The following is a 19,282-nucleotide window of genomic DNA, read 5'->3' on the forward strand; positions in this document are numbered from 1 at the left end:
TAATCTTTATGAATAATGAAAAGTAGAAGAATAAAAATAGAAAATTTAAGACACAAGTAGTTCAGACAGGAGGAGACATAAGAACATTGTGATTCAAGATATTTTGAACTCATTCTTTAGTTTTTCTCTATCTTTGAAATGATTGGCAAATACAATTATTTTCTTCACTATTCAATATTTTTCACATGGGTAAAATTAGTGCTCAGATGTAAATACTACTCTGACATTTTAACCATCAAAATAGAAGGAAAGTACGCAAAATCCAACAATATGACACCATAACAAAAACAGCCAAGAGTTGACCAGTAACTGCATCAACAAAATTCCACAATAAGTAACGCATCATTTTTTGCTGCACAGTGTATTCACTTTAAATAGCAAATGTTTTATTTTCATGTAACATTTTATACACTTATTATATAATGTTAACATGTTGTATAATTTTAATTATAAATGGAACAGTAGTGACAAGTTATTTTTTTCCCTTCTATTCCCCTCATTTTAATCCCTAAATGATGTTTTCTCTTTAGCTAATATTTTATTATGCATAATTAAGGAAAACTAAATGAAACATTATACTATAATAATAACAACAAAAGCAACTAACACTTAAATTATTTTATATGTTAGGCAAGCTTCTAAATGTTTTTTTGTAGTAACCCATGTAATACTCTCAACAACTCTGTGAGGTAGCTGATTATTAGTCCATTTTACAGATGAGGAAACTGAGTCTCATATAGCTTTAAAAACTTGCCAATGGTTCCATAGCTATTAAGTAGCAGGGTCATAATTTAAACCTAGGAAATAAAACCTTAGCCCATAATTTTAGCCACCAAACTTTCCCATGAATACTGACAGTACAAAATGAATCAAAGAAAACAATAAAACATATTTAGTGATAGTCATATGTATTAAATTATAATCTATAACCCATGGATACAGTTTCAAACCACAAAGAAATCAGTCTAATTATGACTGGTAAAAATATTCAAATTACTAGAATGTAATGAAACATTGTATTGAATGTTAGACTTAAATATTATTGAAAAAAAACAACAAAACCTGTAGTATAAAAAGCAATCCACATAGTCCATATCCTTCTCCTAGAAAATGGTTAGAGTTCAATTCTATAACAAAATACATTAGATTTCCACAAAAATGTAATTCCTTCATACTGTTTTAAGACAATACTATATTTTTATAAAAAGTAAAGAGAAAATGTTTCCATGAAGCTGATAATCATTTATTTTAAATACCAAACAAAACATACGAAATGCTTATAAAGTTATGCATTGTTACTGAGATTTAAAAATCACATCAATTTTTAAAATACCAAAATGTTTTACTCTGTTTATCAATTTAATGAGCTTCTCTGAGAAAAGTAACAATTCCATTCTCACTACAGAGTGAAAATGTATAAAATATAAATCTACCTGCCATCTTCATTACTTCGATAAAATACAAGAAAAGGATCTGATTTTCCAAAGAAGTCCTTCTTGTCCAATTTGTTAGCACAAAATTGCATCAGAACAGCATCCTGAAAACAACATTAATAAAATAGGTCAAAGTCTGGGTTATAAATAACTAGAAACTGAAGCTCACAAGCAAGACTTGACAAGAAAACAAATTTGCCATTTTAAAGCAAATGACCAAGTGGGCGAGAATCCCAGATAACATAAAACTGCTATTTAAAGGGAGGTAAGACTGAAAAATTGACTCTGTCAGTTTTTGTTCTAGTCACAAAACTAACTTTTTAAAAATCTGTAACATTTCCTCCCTAAAAACCTAGATGACTCTAGGTACCCAATATTATAATACAAATTCTACATTCACATCTTCAGTTAGTGAAGTACACATTTTAAGAACTTAAGTGGCTTTTTTTAGTTCCTGGGGAAATATTTATTGAGCATCCACCAAGTATCTACCATGTATTAGATGTATTAGATGAGGAACAAGACAGGTCCAGATTCTGACCACCTAGTTTGCAATCAGGTAGGGGGCAGAGGGTTTCCTTCTTAATTACACACTAATGCACTATAATGTCTCAATAACCACATTTAAAAATAATTCCTATTATACTGGGCTTCAAGAAAAGCAAAGCGCCTTCATTTTTATCTGTAACTTAAATTACATATTTGTATGTTAACCACTATACCAAACCAATCATTTTTATCAATTTATATACTCAAGCACTCATACATAATCTATGTGATTTAGCTTAAAGGTAAACAAACTGGGGTATCATAAATCAAGGAAGTGAAACATTATTCAATTAGGTAGGATAAGCTTTTTTAAAGGTAGAAAATGTACAGTAATTTTAACAATAAAAAAATCACTATTTTTTGTTTGCATTTTTACCTGCAAGAGACTCATAATTTTGAAAAGAGATAGAGGGTCAAAGTAATTCAAAGTAAACCAAGATTTCACGGCTTTAAATATTATTTGATGAAGATGTTAACAATGACTAAAATGGCACTCGCTTATTAACCACTTCTTTTTTTGGTTTCATTTTTTTTTCATTCTCCAGAGTCTAGCAGTACTAATTAAGCATCCACCGAAAGTTCTCATGATTTTCTTTCAGTAATTCCAGGACACTATCCAAGAGATGATGTTATCTCGTTTTCATTCATGGATACCTATACTTACTTAGCAAACATTTCTCAAGTAATAATCAGGTTGCAATCTGGGAATAGGGAGATGAAGAAGACATATCTCTGCCCTCAGACAATTGCACAGCTCTAGATTTTTAATTTTCAAAAGCATTGGTAGAGTGTCATTTCTCTGTGTTACTTAGAATATAGATGTGGTAACTTCTGCCAGAGGAATACTCATAAGAAAGCAGCATTACGCTTCTAAGCAGGCATGGTGACAATACACACTTCAAGAAAATTAAAAGAACAGAGTCAAGAACAGTATGGACACCTCAAGCTTCTCACCCATGATCACTTCTCAGATTTGAAGTTTAAAGATCAAAAATTTATATATTATCCATTAAGGAAGCAGTGAAAGAATCACCCTGGATGATCCAAGCACAAAATCAAGGACAAAATTGAAAAGGAAAGGCTGTTGTTTTGTTTGTTTTGAATGTCCTTTCATCTTCACATATATTAACTGCCCTTGGGACAGGGTGGTTTTCTAAGAACATGGGACAAGGACACTGTTCTTGCCCCTGAAAACAAAAAAAAAAAAATAGCCTCTTGAAGACATTCTCCCAAAGCAGCTGGACCAAAATACAAATTTCCCCCAAAATTCTGATATACTTAAAATGCATAATAGATCAATGAAATGTGTGTATTATAAACGGATTGTGAATTAAACTTCCAAGAGATCAAACATATTATTAAAAAATAAATTTTTGTATGATCACTGGTAAATGTAATACCAAGTTGCAATTTTTCAAATTATTTTCTTTAAAACATGCAAAACAAATTACTGATTCAAAACAAGATGTCTTTCGATGCATCAAATTATATAACATTAGGGAAAATATATTTTGCAATTACCCAGGTTAATAACTTAGCAGGAATTTCATCTGCAACAAGCACAAAAGAAATCTAATTTCTGGAGAAAAAAATCAAGGCATCTTGCAAATTTTTTTTAGTCTCTTATGCTTAATGCCACCTGAGAGAATTTAAAAATCTTTCTTCAACACTCCACACCAATATAATAACTTCCTATTGAAGAAGTCCACTTATATGTTTCACAGGAACTTCCAACAAGTTCAGATCTAACTTGCTTCTTCTACAATTTTTCCAGCTCAATTAGTGGCTCATCATCCTCCCAAGTGATCAAGGAGCCATTCTCAGTTTCTCCTTTTTCCTTACCCTTCATCCAATCCTTCACCAAGTCGCACCATTCAATCTCCGAAACATGTCTCACATTTTCACTTCAGATACACTGGCACCACCTTAGTCCAAGCCAACCTCTTCCCTCACCCGGACACGTACAATGGCATTAATTCCTTTCTCCCTCTTCCACTGTTGGACCTACCCAATCCATTCTCCATTCAGCAGGCAGAGCAATGTTTTTAAGAAAAGGAATGATGCTGTTCAAAACTTAAAATGCTTCAAGGCTTTCTTTTGCATTCTGGATAGACACATAATCTTTAACATGGTCTACAAAGCCCACTACCACACCGACTCGGAGCAGCCATTTCCACCATCATCTGGTAGTTTTACCTCACTCATCCCCCACTCCCAGGCCCTGGTCACCAACACCAGACACACTCCTGTCGCTCCTTAGGACCTTACACAAGCTGTGCACTCTGCTGAAATTCTTATCCTTTTGCTGGCAAACCATTCCTTAGGGTTTGGCTTAAATGTCATTTTCTCAAAGAGGCCTGCGTGACACCCTCCCCCATATAAATTAGATTTTCCATTGACTTTTTGTAATATATTTGATTACTTAGTACATATCATGACATATTTACTTACATTGTCATCTGATTAATGTCTGTCTTTCCCATAAACTATATGTTCATTAAAGACAAAGACTAAACTTGTTTCCCCCTCCCCCACCATTGTAGTCTAAACATCCATCTCAGAGACAAGCACATGGTACAATTTACAAACACTGGTAAATCAATCAGAATGAAAAATATTCTTTGTGGATAATTTCAAGCTACTTTTTAAGCTATGGTTTATACATCTCTCAAACGCTGCTTTTTTTTTTTGACAGAGTAAACATCTTGGGAAGTATTAAGAATATCAGCATTTTATGCTCAACATTACTAATCATCAGAGAAATGCAAATGAAAACCACAATGACATATCACCTCACCCCAGTTAGAATGGCTATCATCAACAAGATAAATAATAACAAGTTTTGGAGAGGCTGTGGAGAAAAAAAGGAACCCTCATACACTGTTGGTGGTAATGCAGACTGGTGCAGCCACTATGGAAGGCAGTGTGGAGGTTCCTCAAAAAATTTTTGGAAGTTCCTCAAAAAATTACGAATAGAATTACCATATGACCCAGCAATCCCTCTCTTGGGTATCTACTCCAAAAATCTGAAAACATTTATACATAAAGACACGTGTGCTCCAATGTTCATTGCAGCTTTGTTTACGGTGGCCAAGACATGGAAACAACCAAAATGTCCTTCGATAGATGAATGGATAAAGAAGTTGTGGTATATATACACAATGGAATCCTATTCAGCGGTAAGAAAAGATGAAATAGGACCATTTGTGACAACATGGATGGATCTTGAGATTATAATGTTAAGCAAAATAAGTCAGACAGAAAAAGCAGAGAACCATGATTTCACTGACATGTGGTACATAAACCAAAAACTACAAAAGAACAAGACAAACAAATGAGAAAAAAACCTCATAGAAACAGACAATAGTTTAGTGGTTACCAGAGGGTAAGGGGGGATGGGGTGGTAGATGAGGGTAAAAGGGATCAAATATATGATGATGGAAGGAGAGCTGACTCTGGGTGGTGAACACACAATGGGATTTATAGATGATGTAATACAGAATTGTACACCTGAAATCTATGTAAATTTACTAACAATTTTCACCCCAATAAACTTAAAAACAAAAGAGAGAGAGAGAGAAAAAAAAATCAGCATTTTAGAAGCTCCAAGAACATAACTCTTCACTCAGGTGAATAGTAAAAGACATAAAACTGAAATTTAGGTGTCTTGACTCCAAAGCTTATTCTCAAATTAATAACTGACAATGTGTTTTAAAGGAAAAAAAGATGTTAATTAGTGTGATGTCAAATGTGAAGTAACATTATTTCATTAAAAATTCTAAATAGTTTTAAAGTACCCTAAAATGCAAATTTAAAAGGCATTCTCTCTTCTGAAGTCATTATGATCATTGCTTTGAATACATTTCTTCCTTCTAGTATACTAGCATAGTAGTGAAGTATTATTTCAAGGCTCTTACCTATTAATAATGGTGCTAATAATGAATAAGGCTGTAGTTAAGAATCAGAGCATAGGATAGGTAAGACAATCTTAGATTCTGATTTTAAATAACACTTTAAAAATATTAGATCTATAATTTCTAAGTATGAGAAATATGTATGTTCTTATTGAAAGATAATTCCAGATGTTCTTAAAGCTTTAGTAGTAGAAAGGGTTGTGAAAATGACTCTAGATCACTAAGTAACAGATTCCACTTCATTTTCCTGTTCTTCCAAGTAAGACAGTAGAATTGAAAGTGGAAGATATATAAGATGCAGCCTGGTCATACTCAGTATATGTCTTTGGTATCTTGATTCTCTTTTGAAATAAAACTAATAATGAATTTATTGGTATATTTATACAAAATTATCTTAATATCAAGATTTTGACAAAATAGCATGTTGATGTCACTGTAAAGAAATTGTATCTGACTGATCTTGAACTTCTTTTTCTCTTTCCTCCCTCATTATACAAAACAAGTTTTCATACATATAAACAAATTCAGAGACAAGAAGTATAAAAGATGCTTAGATGATATAATTAAAAGAAATCATTGGGTCAGTGTAACTAAAAAAATACGATGGCATGGATTAGCTCTGCATTTAATTAATTGTACTATGTTTTGTAAGGCATTTTCAGTACACATAAAATGCTTTCATATACATTCTATTTTCAGACTTAATGCTATGGTAGTTGATTTTCAGAGATGGAAGAATTTTTAAAAACATTCTAGTGACTGGTTTACATGTTTGGCTTTTTCCCCTCCTGCAAATATGGAAAGTAAAACTTGGAGCAATCAAGTGACTTGATAAGACGAACTGCACATTATTAGCAAAACTGAAACTCAACTCAGTCTGATGGTCTTTAACCACATTATACTGGAGTAGGTTCTGGCGTTGTATACATGAGAAAACTGCGACTGACGTGGCTGTGACCTGCTCACAGGGATAAAGGCAATGGGAGGAAAAATAATAGAAATGCCTCAATCCGAATCCATTTTTAACAGCTTACATTCTAATATTCTTGTTCAATTATCTCCACAAGCCTGATACTAACTTTCCTTTTGTTATCTCATTGTCCCAACCCCCAGAATCCCAAAGGTATTTAATCAATTAGAATACTCAGTTTCCATCATTTGTTGGCAAGTAATGCCATGGTTTTTCTGACCATATTGCCTTGGAAATATATTATGTATATAAAGCTATAATAATTACCTTTAGAAAAACCTGGAGATTAAAGTTACAGATTCAGATAATAAATAATAGCTCTCTATATGAAAACTGCGGCCAATGTAGAAGTATTAAGTTTTGGTACTTTTGGGGAGATGCTTTTCCTAAAATCATGAAGCAAACATTGTAAATAAAGAGTCCTGATATATAACCTAGGGTAAACTTCTTTTCCCTAGAGATAATTCCTGAGGATCCACTGGGCCACGTTAAACAGAGAATATTGACTTCAGATTCAGAGAGCCATCATTACTTCCAGTGTGGAGTGTCATAGTTATCAGCTCACTTCTTGACAACAAAGAAGTCATCATTGAACATGAATCAATGGCTGCATCAGGAAATCACAACTGAAATAGCAGTTTTCTAAAAATATTGACTATGCACTTTTTATCATCTTTTTCATAGTTGAAGTGGTCCTATCTTCAAATGTGGATGTCCCAAGCTAACAAACAAAAGTTGGGTATGTACATATTCTGAATTAATTCAATTAGAAATATGGAAAAACAAGTATGTTATGCAAAAGGGCAAAAGTCAACTGTCTATAGATATACTCCTTCAGAATCACACATCAATCTTCAAAATTTTTGCAAGAACTGATCAGATTGGTACAATTGACAATTCTTTATATTAATGCTACCAAAATGATCCTGGCATTAGGCTTTATTTTAAAAATTTATATTCTTTAAAAAGACTATCAAATGCCTGTTTATCCTGTTTGGACTATGGAATATAGTCTCTCTGGTTAAAGTACTACCACGTTTCCCCAAAAATAAGACCTACGCGGACAATCAGCTCTAATGTGTCTTTTGGAGCAAAAATTAATATAAGATCCAGTCTTATTTTACTATAATGTAAAACCGGGTCTTATATAGTATAATATAATGTAATGTAATGTAATACAATACAATACAATACAATACAATACAATACAATACAATAGCCGGTCTTATTTTAGTATAAGACTAAGTCTAATGTAATATAATACAATACCCAGTCTTATTTTACAATAATATACACTGGGTCTTATATATTATTATATTATATTAATTTAAGGTCTTATATTAATTAAATGAATATAAGGTCTTATATTAATTTTTGCTCCAAAAGACACATTAGAGCTGATTGGCTAGGTCTTATTTTCGGGGAAACACGGTATGTATCTCAAGTGATATTTTATGGATTATAGAATTATATAAAGCATAGTTTTAATTATATTTTGTTAAAATTACTCAAGAATTAATTAAGCATAGTTTCAGAAATATCATTTTTAAAAAGGTGTTAGAAATAGTATTTAAACCAAAGAAATATTTACTTACCCTACAACAGTTTAATTCCTCTGCTGTAAGTATGATTGTTCCACATTTCTTCCCTGGAATTCCTCTAAAACAACAAAATATATATTTATATTTATATATATATATATATATATATATATATATATATGCATTAATATCTTATATTTATAATATTACATACATATTTTTTATATAACCAAATAAAGAGAATACTACCAATAGGTAGACTATTTCCTAACAAAATATACTTCCAGTTCCAACCTTAAATTTTTCATATACGTCCACATTTCCTGATGAAGTTAAACTTTGATCACTTTCAACATGTTAGTCTGTGGTCCAAGAATTTTCAATAGCTTCATATTGTCTACCACATGTAATTAATGTAATATCTATAGTATATTTTCTCCTATGGTTTTCAAGGTTTTAATTATGTGATTACAAACTATCCCTATTCTTGATTTTCAATATTTCTTTTTCCTTTCATCAACATGCTTATTTATTTGCACTTAATTCTTTGTGTCCGCTCCCCGGGCCTGACATAGCACAGTATGGTAACTCTTCCCTATTCTGCCTCAAACACTTCATACCCCCAGATGAAGTTCCACATGTTTCAGGAAACATCCCAGTCAGTCACCCTCACACAAAGCTCAGCCTTCTCTGTAATCCTATTGCACTTACAGGTTTAACATTTAATTATTCTAAGATTATTAAAATTACATAGTTTCATCCTTTCTTTTTTCAAGTAGATTATAAGCTATATAAGAGCAAAATTCATGACACAAACCTCTTGTAAACCAATATAATTACATATCTATGCATAGCAGGTAGTCAATATTTAAGAAAAATATATAATAAATAAGCAAAATTAAGCAAATTGAAACTCTTATTCAATTTTCTTTCTACACATCTCTGGTATATATGTGCTCACATAGCTTCTAGCTGACATCAAGAGCAAAGTTCTCTAGGAAAATGCAAGATGTGTACTTGGGGTCCCTGCTTTACGTTAGGGAATATAGAGACAAGTCCATAGGAATCCTCTAAAGAGTAATCCTAATGCTCTAAAGAAATACTTCACACTTCATTTAGTCTTATGACAAATCAGAGTTCAACTCTTCTGTCTGTCCTGGGAACTATAAGTTGTGGAATTAGAGCCCAACGAGTGTTTTGTCCTCAAGAATATGCTTCATCCCCAATGAGTTACGCCAGCATGTATGCAACAAATACATAACCCCCTGTTCTCCATATACAAAGGAAGTGGAGTCTTAGTATTTTGATTGGGAACAAGGTAAAGAATGGAAAGTTAAAATATTCTGAATTATAAACACATCAATGTAAATTATACTCAGTCTACAATTGTTGTTTCTTTCTGTTCTGAAATTTCTTCTAGAGAGCATCACTCAGTTTTGAGCTAAAAATGCCATCTCATAGCTTGTGCAGGAAACCGCCTATCACAAAATCTTGTTTCCTCTATCTCTTTACTCCCCATTAGGTTAACTGTTCATGTCAGGATCTTCTACTTTCTCTGAGTCTTTATACCTAACAGATGAATTAATTTATCCTTGCATGTTTTTCTTACAATATTACCGTGTTTCTCTGAAAATAAGACCTAGCGGGACCATCAGCTCTAATGTGTCTTTTAGAGCAAAAATTAATGATAAAGCACATCGGAAAAAGTTAACATCTATTTAAGTAAACATCCTGGGGAAAGGGCATACAGGGGTTTCTGTTACTACTACTCTAGTAAATTTTCCTTACAATTGGAACTAAATCAAAACAGAAAGTTACCCCTCTGAAAAAAATTTTCAGAATAGTTTCCCATTCTCGTATTCTTCTATAATGTTTTGTGACATATAGAAAGAATAATAGAACTTAAGCCCAAAAACAGCTGAAGATATGTCTGAAGAGAATTATTAAAGAAGAGTAATCCTTTCCAAAATTGAGCACGTGAAGGATAAAAGGTCTTTGGAGAGATTGCAGAGCTGGTTTTCGTTTGATTTGGGTTGTTTTCCTTTTTGTTGATTGTTGCAGTTTTTTTGTGTGTTTTTTTAAAGTTCAGGTCGTGTAACTTTTTTTTTTTTTTTAATTATTGGGGAAGGGGAACAGGACTTTACTGGGGAACAGTGTGTACTTCCAGGATTTTTTCCAAGTCAAGTTGTTGTCCTTTCAATCTTAGTTGTGGAGGGCGTAGTTCAGCTCCAGGTCCAGTTGCTCAGCTCAAGGTGCCGCATTCAATCTTAGTTGCAGGGGGCAGAGCCCACCATCCCTTGCAGGAGTTGAGGAATCAAACTGACAACTTTGTGATTGAGAGCCCGTGCTCCAACCAACGGAGCCATCCAGGAGCTCAGCAGCAGCTCAGCTCAAGGTGCCTTGTTCAATCTTAGTTGCAGGGGGGTGGAGCCCACCATCTCTTGCGGGACTCGAGGAGTTGAACCGGCAACCTTGTGGTTGAGAGCCCGCTGGCCCATGTGGGAATCAAACCGGCAGCCTTCAGAGTCAGGAGCACGGAGCTCCAACCGCCTGAGCCACCGGGCTGACCCCAAGTTTTTTTGTGTGTGTGTGTCTGTTTTTTCCCTAACTGAAACATTTTTCCATATCTCGTACTACTTCTGCATTACCTTTACAACTGCCTTAGTTCATACCTTTATACTTTTGGTTAGGTTAGTGCAGTTTTCTTGTTTCTAACTGGTCTCAGGCTGGTACTTTTTAACTTATCCTCTCCACTGATACCAGACAGATCTGATCATGAATTCTAATCACAAAGCCTTTCATCTTCCAGCGGCCCTATATAGATCCTACAATAATTTCAAACTTATTAATTGGGACTTAATAACCTTCATAAAATTCAGCCACTGTTAAGTCTCTAGTTTCATCTTCCCTACCACTTTTCAATAGTAACACACTTTTAGTTCCCTGAATCCATAGCAATGTTTCATTTCTCCCTGACTTCACCTGGAATATTCACCCAACAACCACTCAAGAAATCTTTTTCATCTCAGTGATTTCTCCTCATTCTTCAAATTTTCTTTAACTTATGGAACATTTACTAAAATTGACTACATACTAGGTCACAGAATATTTACTAAATTAGGTCACATTTACTGGCCAAAATTTTTTGAGTTAGATTAATGACAAAAGGCAATTTTTAAAACATTTTTGAAAACTCATTATTAAAAAAAAGAAATAATAGAAGACAGCATACTTAGAATTGCATAATAAAAATAACACCTGAGAGATTCTACTAGCCTAGTATTTTGTATGCAAAAATACATAAACTAAATGGTATTAAACAAATGACCAGCAGTGTGTTAACAAAAAATAATACAAGACAATAATAGTAGGGAACTTCAATACTCCACTTTCAATAATGAATAAAACAACTAGACAGAATATCAATAAGGAAACAGAGGACTTGAACAATACTGTAGACTAACTGGATTTAATAGATATATCTAGCACACCCATGCAATAACAGAATATACATTCTTCTCAAGGGTGTGTGGAACAATCTCCAGGAGAGACAACATGTTAGTCCATGAAACAAGCCTAAACAAACATAAGAAGCTTGAAATTATACAAAGTATATTTTCCAATCACACTGAAACAAAATTAGATGTTAATAGTGAACAAAAAATTAGAAAATGCACAAATATGTAGATATTAAAGAATACACTCTCATATAAGCAATGGGTTAAAGAAAAAGTCACAAGGGAAATTAGAAAATACCTTGAAATGAATGAAACTGAAAACACAAAATACCAAAACATGAGATGCAATGAAAGCAGTGAAAGCCAAGAAGGGAGTTCATACTTGTAAATGCATATATTTAAAAAGAAAAGAACTACAAATCAAGAACCCAGCGTCATACCTAAAAGAACAACAACAACAACAACAACAACAAAAGAACAAACTAATGCAAATCTAGCACAAAAACTGAAATAATGCAGAACAGAGATAAAGGGAATAGAAAATAAAAAATACAAAAAAGTTAATATAACTGAGTTGGTGTTCTAAAAAGATCAACAAAATTGACAAATCCTTAGGTAGATTAAGGAAAAAAAGAGAGCACTCAAATAAATAAAAGCAGAAATGAAAGAGTATATTACAATAAATGCCACAAATATAAAAAAAAAGTTTATAAGAGAAAATAATGAATAAATGTAAGCCAACAAACTGGATAACCTAGAAGAAATGGATAAGTTCCTAGAAACACACAACCTACCAAGACTGAATCAGGAAGAAATAAAAAATCTGAACAGACTGATAACTAGTAGATTAAATCAGTAATCAAACACCTCTCAAAACAGAAAAGCCCAGGACCAAATGTTTTTACGGTGAAATTCTCCCAAACATTTAAGAATTAACATAAATTTTTCTAAAACTCTTCCAATAAGTTAAAGGTGGGGGGCACATTTCCATGTTTATTCTATGAAGCCAGCATTACCTTGATACCAAAATCAGACAAAGACACCAAAAGGAAAAAACAAACAAACCAACTAAAACAACTATAGACCAATATCTATGATGACTATTGATGCAAAAGTCCTCAATAAAATACTAGTAAACTGAAATCAACAACACATGAAAGGATTATACACCATGACCAAGTGGATTTATTCCTGAAATGCAAGCATAGCTCAATATATTAAAATCAATTTAATACACATTAACAAAACGAATGACAAAAACCATGTAATCATCTCAATTGGTGCAGAAAAAGTATTTGACAAGATTCAATATCCTTTCATGATAAAAACACTCAACAAACTAAGAATAGAAGAAAACTACCTCAACATTATAATAGCTATATATGAAAAGCCCACAGCTAACCTCATACTCAATGATGAAAGAATGAAAGCATTTCCCCTAAGGTCATGAAAAAGGCAAGATATCTACCCTTGCTACTTCTATTCAATACCATACTGGAAATTCAGCCAGAGCAATTAGGTACGAAAAAAATAAATAAAAGACATCTAAATTGGAAAGGAAGATGCAAAATTGTTGATATAATTTTATGTGTAGAAAGCCTTAAAGATACCACATTTTAAAAAAATGTTAGAACTAATAAATTCAGTAAAGTTACAAGACACCAAATCAACATAACAAAATCAGTTGTGTTTCCATATATTAATAATGAACAGTCCAAAAAAGAAATTAAGAAAATAATTCCATTTACAATAGCGTAAAAATAATGAAATACTTAAGAATAAACTTAATCAAGGAGATAAAAGACATTTACACTAAAAACTATAAAGCATTGCTAAAAAAAATCATATGGAAATATATGGAAAATATATTTGGAAAGACAAATATATGGAAAGACACCCTGTGTTCAAGGATTGAAAGACTTCATATTGTTAGGATGCCCATATTATCCAATCTACAGATTCAACATAATCCCTATCAAAATCCCAGTGGCTATTTTTTTTGCAGAAATATACAGAAAAAGTAATCATAAAATTCATATAAAATCTCAAGAGACCTGAAATTGGCAAAACAATTTTGAAAAAGAACAAAGTTGGAGAACTCACACTTTCTGATTTCAAAACATTACAAAGGAGCTACAGTAATTGAAATGGTGAGGTACTGACATAAAGACAATCAAATAAACCTATGAAATAGAACAGAGTACCATGAATAAGCCCTCATATACATGGTCAGATGATCTTCAAGAAGGATACCAATTATTCAATGAGGAAAGTACAGTCTCTTCAATAAATGGTATGGAGAAAAGTGTATATCCACATAAAAAAGAATGAAGTTGGACCTTTATGTTATACCATACATAAAAATCAATGCAAAGTGAATTAAAGACAAATATAAAACTTGAAGCTATAAAACTTCTAGAAGGAAATACAGCGGGAAAGATTCATGATATGGGTCTTAACTGATTTCTTGAATATGACACCAAAATCACAACAAAAATGGGACATCACACTTTCAAACTTTTGCACCCCATAGAACATAATAAATAGAGTGCAAAACCAACCTACAGAATGGGAGGATGTATTTGCAAAACATCTATCTGATAAAGGGTTACTATCCAAAATATCTGATAAAAGTTAACATATATAAAAAACCCCTACAACTCAATAGGAAAACAATCATATAGCTTGATTTAAAAGTGGACAAAGGACTTGATTAGACATTTCTCCAAAGATAATATAAAAATGCCCAAAAAGCATATAAAAAGATGCTCAACATTATTACTAATCATCAGAGAAATGCAAATCATAACCACAATGAGATATTACCTCAAACCTATAGGATAGCTACTATCAAAACAGAAACTAACAAGTGTTGGTGAAGATGTGGAGAAACTACAGCCTCTGTTGGTGGGATTATAAAATGGTACAGCCACTATGAAAAACAGTATGGAGGCTCGATCAAAATATTAAAAGTAGAACTACTTTTAAAGAGCTACTTTTAACTATTACTATGATCCAGCAATCCTGCTTATGGTTATATAGCCAAAAGAAATATAAACAAAGTGTCAAAGAGTTATCTATATACCCATGTTCATAGTAGCACTATTCTCAAAAGTCAAGAGGCAGAAGCAATCCAAATGTCCTTCAACAGATGAAGGGAGAAACAAAATATGATACATACATACAATATTATTCATGGCTAAAAAGGAAGGAAATCCTGTCATTGGCTACAACATGAATGATCCCTGAGGACATTTTGCTAAGTGAAATAAGCCAATCACAAAAAGACAAATACTATATAATTCTACTTATATGAGATATCTAAAGTAGTCAAATTCATAGAAACAGAAAGTAGAATGGTGATTACCAGTGGCTGGGAGTAGGAAAAAAATAGAAGTTGTTGTTTAATGGGTATAGAGTTTTAGTTTTGCAACATGAAAAAGTTCTAGAGATCTGTTTCACAACAATGTGAATATACTTAACACTATGGAACTGTACACTTACAATGCTGAAGACAGTAAATAAACAAATCAATCAATCAAACAATCAATAATATAACAATGACCAATTAAGGTCATCTTTAGAAGAAAATGTCACTTCAGAATAATGAAGAATTTTTTTAACAATTGATTTTTAAAAAGTACAAATGAGAAAGGAAATGGCTGAAAGTTTGACATTAAATTTGAGAATTTCTGTTCACCAAAACACACCATAAAGAAAATTTCAAGTTGATGTACCTTTTTCTCGTTTTACTGTAGTTTATTCATTTTTCATCGCTGTGTAGTAATTGATTTTAAGAATTACAAACAGATTTACTTAATATTAAATTAATAGACATTTTTGTAGCTTTTAGTTTTTTCTATGTAAGCAATCATGCAATAAAAATTATTATATATCTCCTTATTATATGTGTAGTAATGAACTTCCAGGATCAAAGAGTATATGGGGTATGGTGGAAGACAGAATGTTAAATAATGAATATAGTAATTAATAATACTTATGGTACTCTTTTCTCTGAGAGTAAAAGGCTGTAAAAGTAAAAGGCTGGGAGAAGAGGAAAAGGTGTGTGATGGGGGGCTTGAAGAAAGTTACAGTTGTTCCCTACCATCTCTTCTGCAGTTTTGCTTTCCATGGTTTCAGTTACCTGAGGTCAACCATGGTCCAAAAATATTAAATGGAAAATTCCAGAAATAAACAATTCATAAGTGTTAAATTGCATGCTGTTGAAGTAGTGGAACAAAATCTCCCACGTCCTGCTTTATCCTTCATAGGATGTGAATCACATTTTTGTCCAGTGTATCCATACTGCATAAGCTACCCACCTGTTAGTCACTTAGTATCCATCAGGGTTACCACATAAATAGCCCAATAATTGAAAACTGTAACACTAATATTCGAGGGGTAAGAAACTTAGTATATTACTTTCTTTTTGGACATCTAATTATCTTGAGAAATTATGTCATTTCCAAAGTCAAAAATAAAAGATCCATTAGTTTTTCAAAACTAATGATTCATTTAATTTAAATCTGAGACATTTATTTTTCTATGCAGAATGTTTCACGTCTAAAATATTAACCAAATGTCATTTGTAAGATTTTACCAAATTAGTTATTACAAAAGGAAACACTTCATTCACTGGGGAAATACGTCATATGCCAGAAAACTGCAACTTTTGTTTAAAATTTGAAACACTGGGCTCATGAAGAATCTGTTACCCTGTAATTTTTTAACATTGTAATTAAATTAAATGTGTTATAGTTAGAATGTAAATGTTGACATTTAAAGGAAACCAAGATGGTGATTATCAGGGTGCAGAAGCATAATGAGTACAATGATTTGATATGTAGTTTTTCAGTTAACAAACACAAAGTGAACTGGTCATAATCTCTGGAAATTGAGATTTTCTTTAAAAACAATTTTTGACAAGAATGATGTGATCCTAGCTCTTAAATACCACATATGTGAAAAAAAAAAATTTGTCAAAAAACTTTCTAGGAAATTACTTTGCTTGTGATAAATTAGATCTATTCATCTGTCTACAGAAATATTAGGTTGCCAATATTACTAAAAATATATTCTGTATTTGCAATGTAGTAAAATACATATGTAGTAATGATACTATAGTCTTAAAATTCCCAAATCCTGCGAAACTTATAAAAGTTATAATATGCATGAGAGTCATTTAGTGTCCTTGACAAAAGAGAAAAGCCATATAAATGTGACTGTTATTTTGGAAAACACAGCTGAATAAACATTTATTGAATTCTTACTATTTACAAAACATAACAACAGTTTCTATAATATAGAGGACATAATAGTTTCTTTTTAAGTCTTTTCACAATTGTTATATGAAGAAAGGGACAGGGAAAGTATTCAGCCTCTTGATTGAATTTTACAAGGTTGTTCAGGTGCTTTGCTCCAGCATGCTGTGGAACCCACATGTGTCAGGGCTCACAGAAGAATTAATAAAAAGAGAGTAGGAACATGTACTGTGTATTCCTTTGATTTTTTTCCCAGTGGACCTGCTTAAGAAAGGATAGAGAATTTAAAATAAATTTTTAAAAATATATAAAAAGAAGGGGGAAAGAACCTTCACTATAATGCTGAGAGAAGCTAACAATTCACTTAGCTAGAAAATGGCATATTTATATATTCAAAAAAATGAATACACTGACTAAAAATATACGTTGGAATCTAGATGTATCTGGAAATGCCACTTTACTCAATTGCTCTTCATGCTTAGAATCTTTCATCAGAGTTAACTCAAACTGAGAAAAAGTTGAAATTCAATTCATCTGTCTCCATGATTACTGAGAGGGTCCAACTAATACTGGTGTCAAAGCAGAGAGACGCAAAGGTTGTTGAGATTTTTTCACTTAATGGATTTTATTCTCAGAGCAGTCTGCTACACCATAAGCATTTACCTGTACCTAAAATGACACCATAGCCCAACAATGCTAAATAATTGTAAATACTTTCTTGAAAATAGATAGATGATTATAGAGATAGATAGATAGATAGATAGATAGATAGATAGATAGATAGACAGACAGATAGACAGATAGATGATATGAAGGAAGGAAGAGAGGGAGCGAGCGAGGGAGGGAGGGAGGGAGGGAGGGAGGGAGGGAGGGAGGGAGGGAGAGAGGGAGGGAAGGAGGGAGAGAAGGAGGGAGGGAAGGAAGGAAAGAAGGAAGCAAGCAAGATGATAGGTAGGTAGGTATGCAGGCAGGCAGGCAGGCAGACAGACAGACAGACAGACAGACAGATGAAGGAGAGAGGGAGGAAAGGGGGAGAAAGAGAGAGAGAGAGAGAGAGAGAGAGAGAGAGACTTGATACACTTATTTACTTCTTCCCAAAGCTAGACATAAATTTATTTGCAAATTTCTGTCCAATTGTCTTCCTATTTAGGCTGTGCTAGCTCTGAGGAAATGTAATGCTACCCCTGGAAAAAAGTACTTTCATCTTAGCTGACCACAGAAAGAGTGGCTGCAGTTCCCTTGGAATAGAGACTGGGAGAACTAAAAAGCCACACTTCCCCTCTCTTCTAGGGTTATTGTTGTCTTCTCAGTAACCACAGGGAAGAGTCTCAGAGCACATTCTATGGAGTAGCCCATAGAAGCTGAGTCTTTCTTCATAACCCAGGATGGATGCAAGAAGCAGAAACTCCTGGAGGGATGAGCACTGTTTAGCTCAGGAAAATCTGGAACATTGGACTATGCTTGCAGAAGAGCTGTGTGGGTAAGATAAGAAGAAGCCTTGTCCTTGAACTGAACTAAGTCAGAAAGGGTATCCCTTGAAAGCTCTTCTTATCATCCAGAGATGTTCTTGACTTTTAAGTAAACACTTTTGTATTACTAAAATGAAACAAAAATTTTTGAATTTATTTCAAAACTGTATATAAATGTATTCATTTATTGAGAGCAATATAGTGTTATGGTTAAGCATATACATAGGGATAATAACAATACCTATCTACCTCACAATGGTGCTATGAGGGTTAAAGAAGTTATGTGTAAAATAGGTAGAATAGCAACCGATACATGGTAAGAACTCAATCAAGTCAGCTGCTTCCTTTCACTTGCGTTGATGACAAAACCAATTAAGTGTAACTACAGGAGCACACACCATCCCCAGATGTTTGTACCAAACATTTATTTCATCAGTGGGCTGGAGATCAGACCAAGATGCATATTCCAAGGTTGGCCCATAAAGGTCTCTCCTCACCTAGTAGTTTGCTTAACTACAGAACTATAGTTATCGTTGCTTAATATAGAATATTCCTCACCCGCATTTTGAATCCCGGAGTCAGCAAATTAAGCCATACACAAGAGGAGAGAAAGAAGAGCAACAAATTGCACTACAGAGGATGTTTTAGCTTTTCTGAAAGTTTTTATCCCAATGTGATTTCTAAGCA

At 33.0% G+C, this 19,282-nt stretch overlaps 1 protein-coding gene across 1 annotated transcript in view; it reads right to left on the reverse strand.

The window, feature by feature from the left end:
- The window catches only part of CPNE8 (copine 8), a 176,231-nt gene that overhangs the window by 86,110 nt on the left and 70,839 nt on the right, over nt 1-19,282 (reverse strand). Inside the window, exons 7-8 of the mRNA XM_081058554.1 lie at nt 8,462-8,525; nt 1,434-1,537 (exon numbers count right to left, since the gene is read on the reverse strand). Coding sequence (XP_080914680.1) covers nt 1,434-1,537; nt 8,462-8,525 — 168 coding nt within the window. The remainder of the gene's footprint in view (nt 1-1,433; nt 1,538-8,461; nt 8,526-19,282) is intronic.

This window comes from Rhinolophus hipposideros (assembly GCF_964194185.1).
Source record: "Rhinolophus hipposideros genome assembly, chromosome: 9".
NCBI lineage: Eukaryota > Metazoa > Chordata > Mammalia > Chiroptera > Rhinolophidae > Rhinolophus > Rhinolophus hipposideros.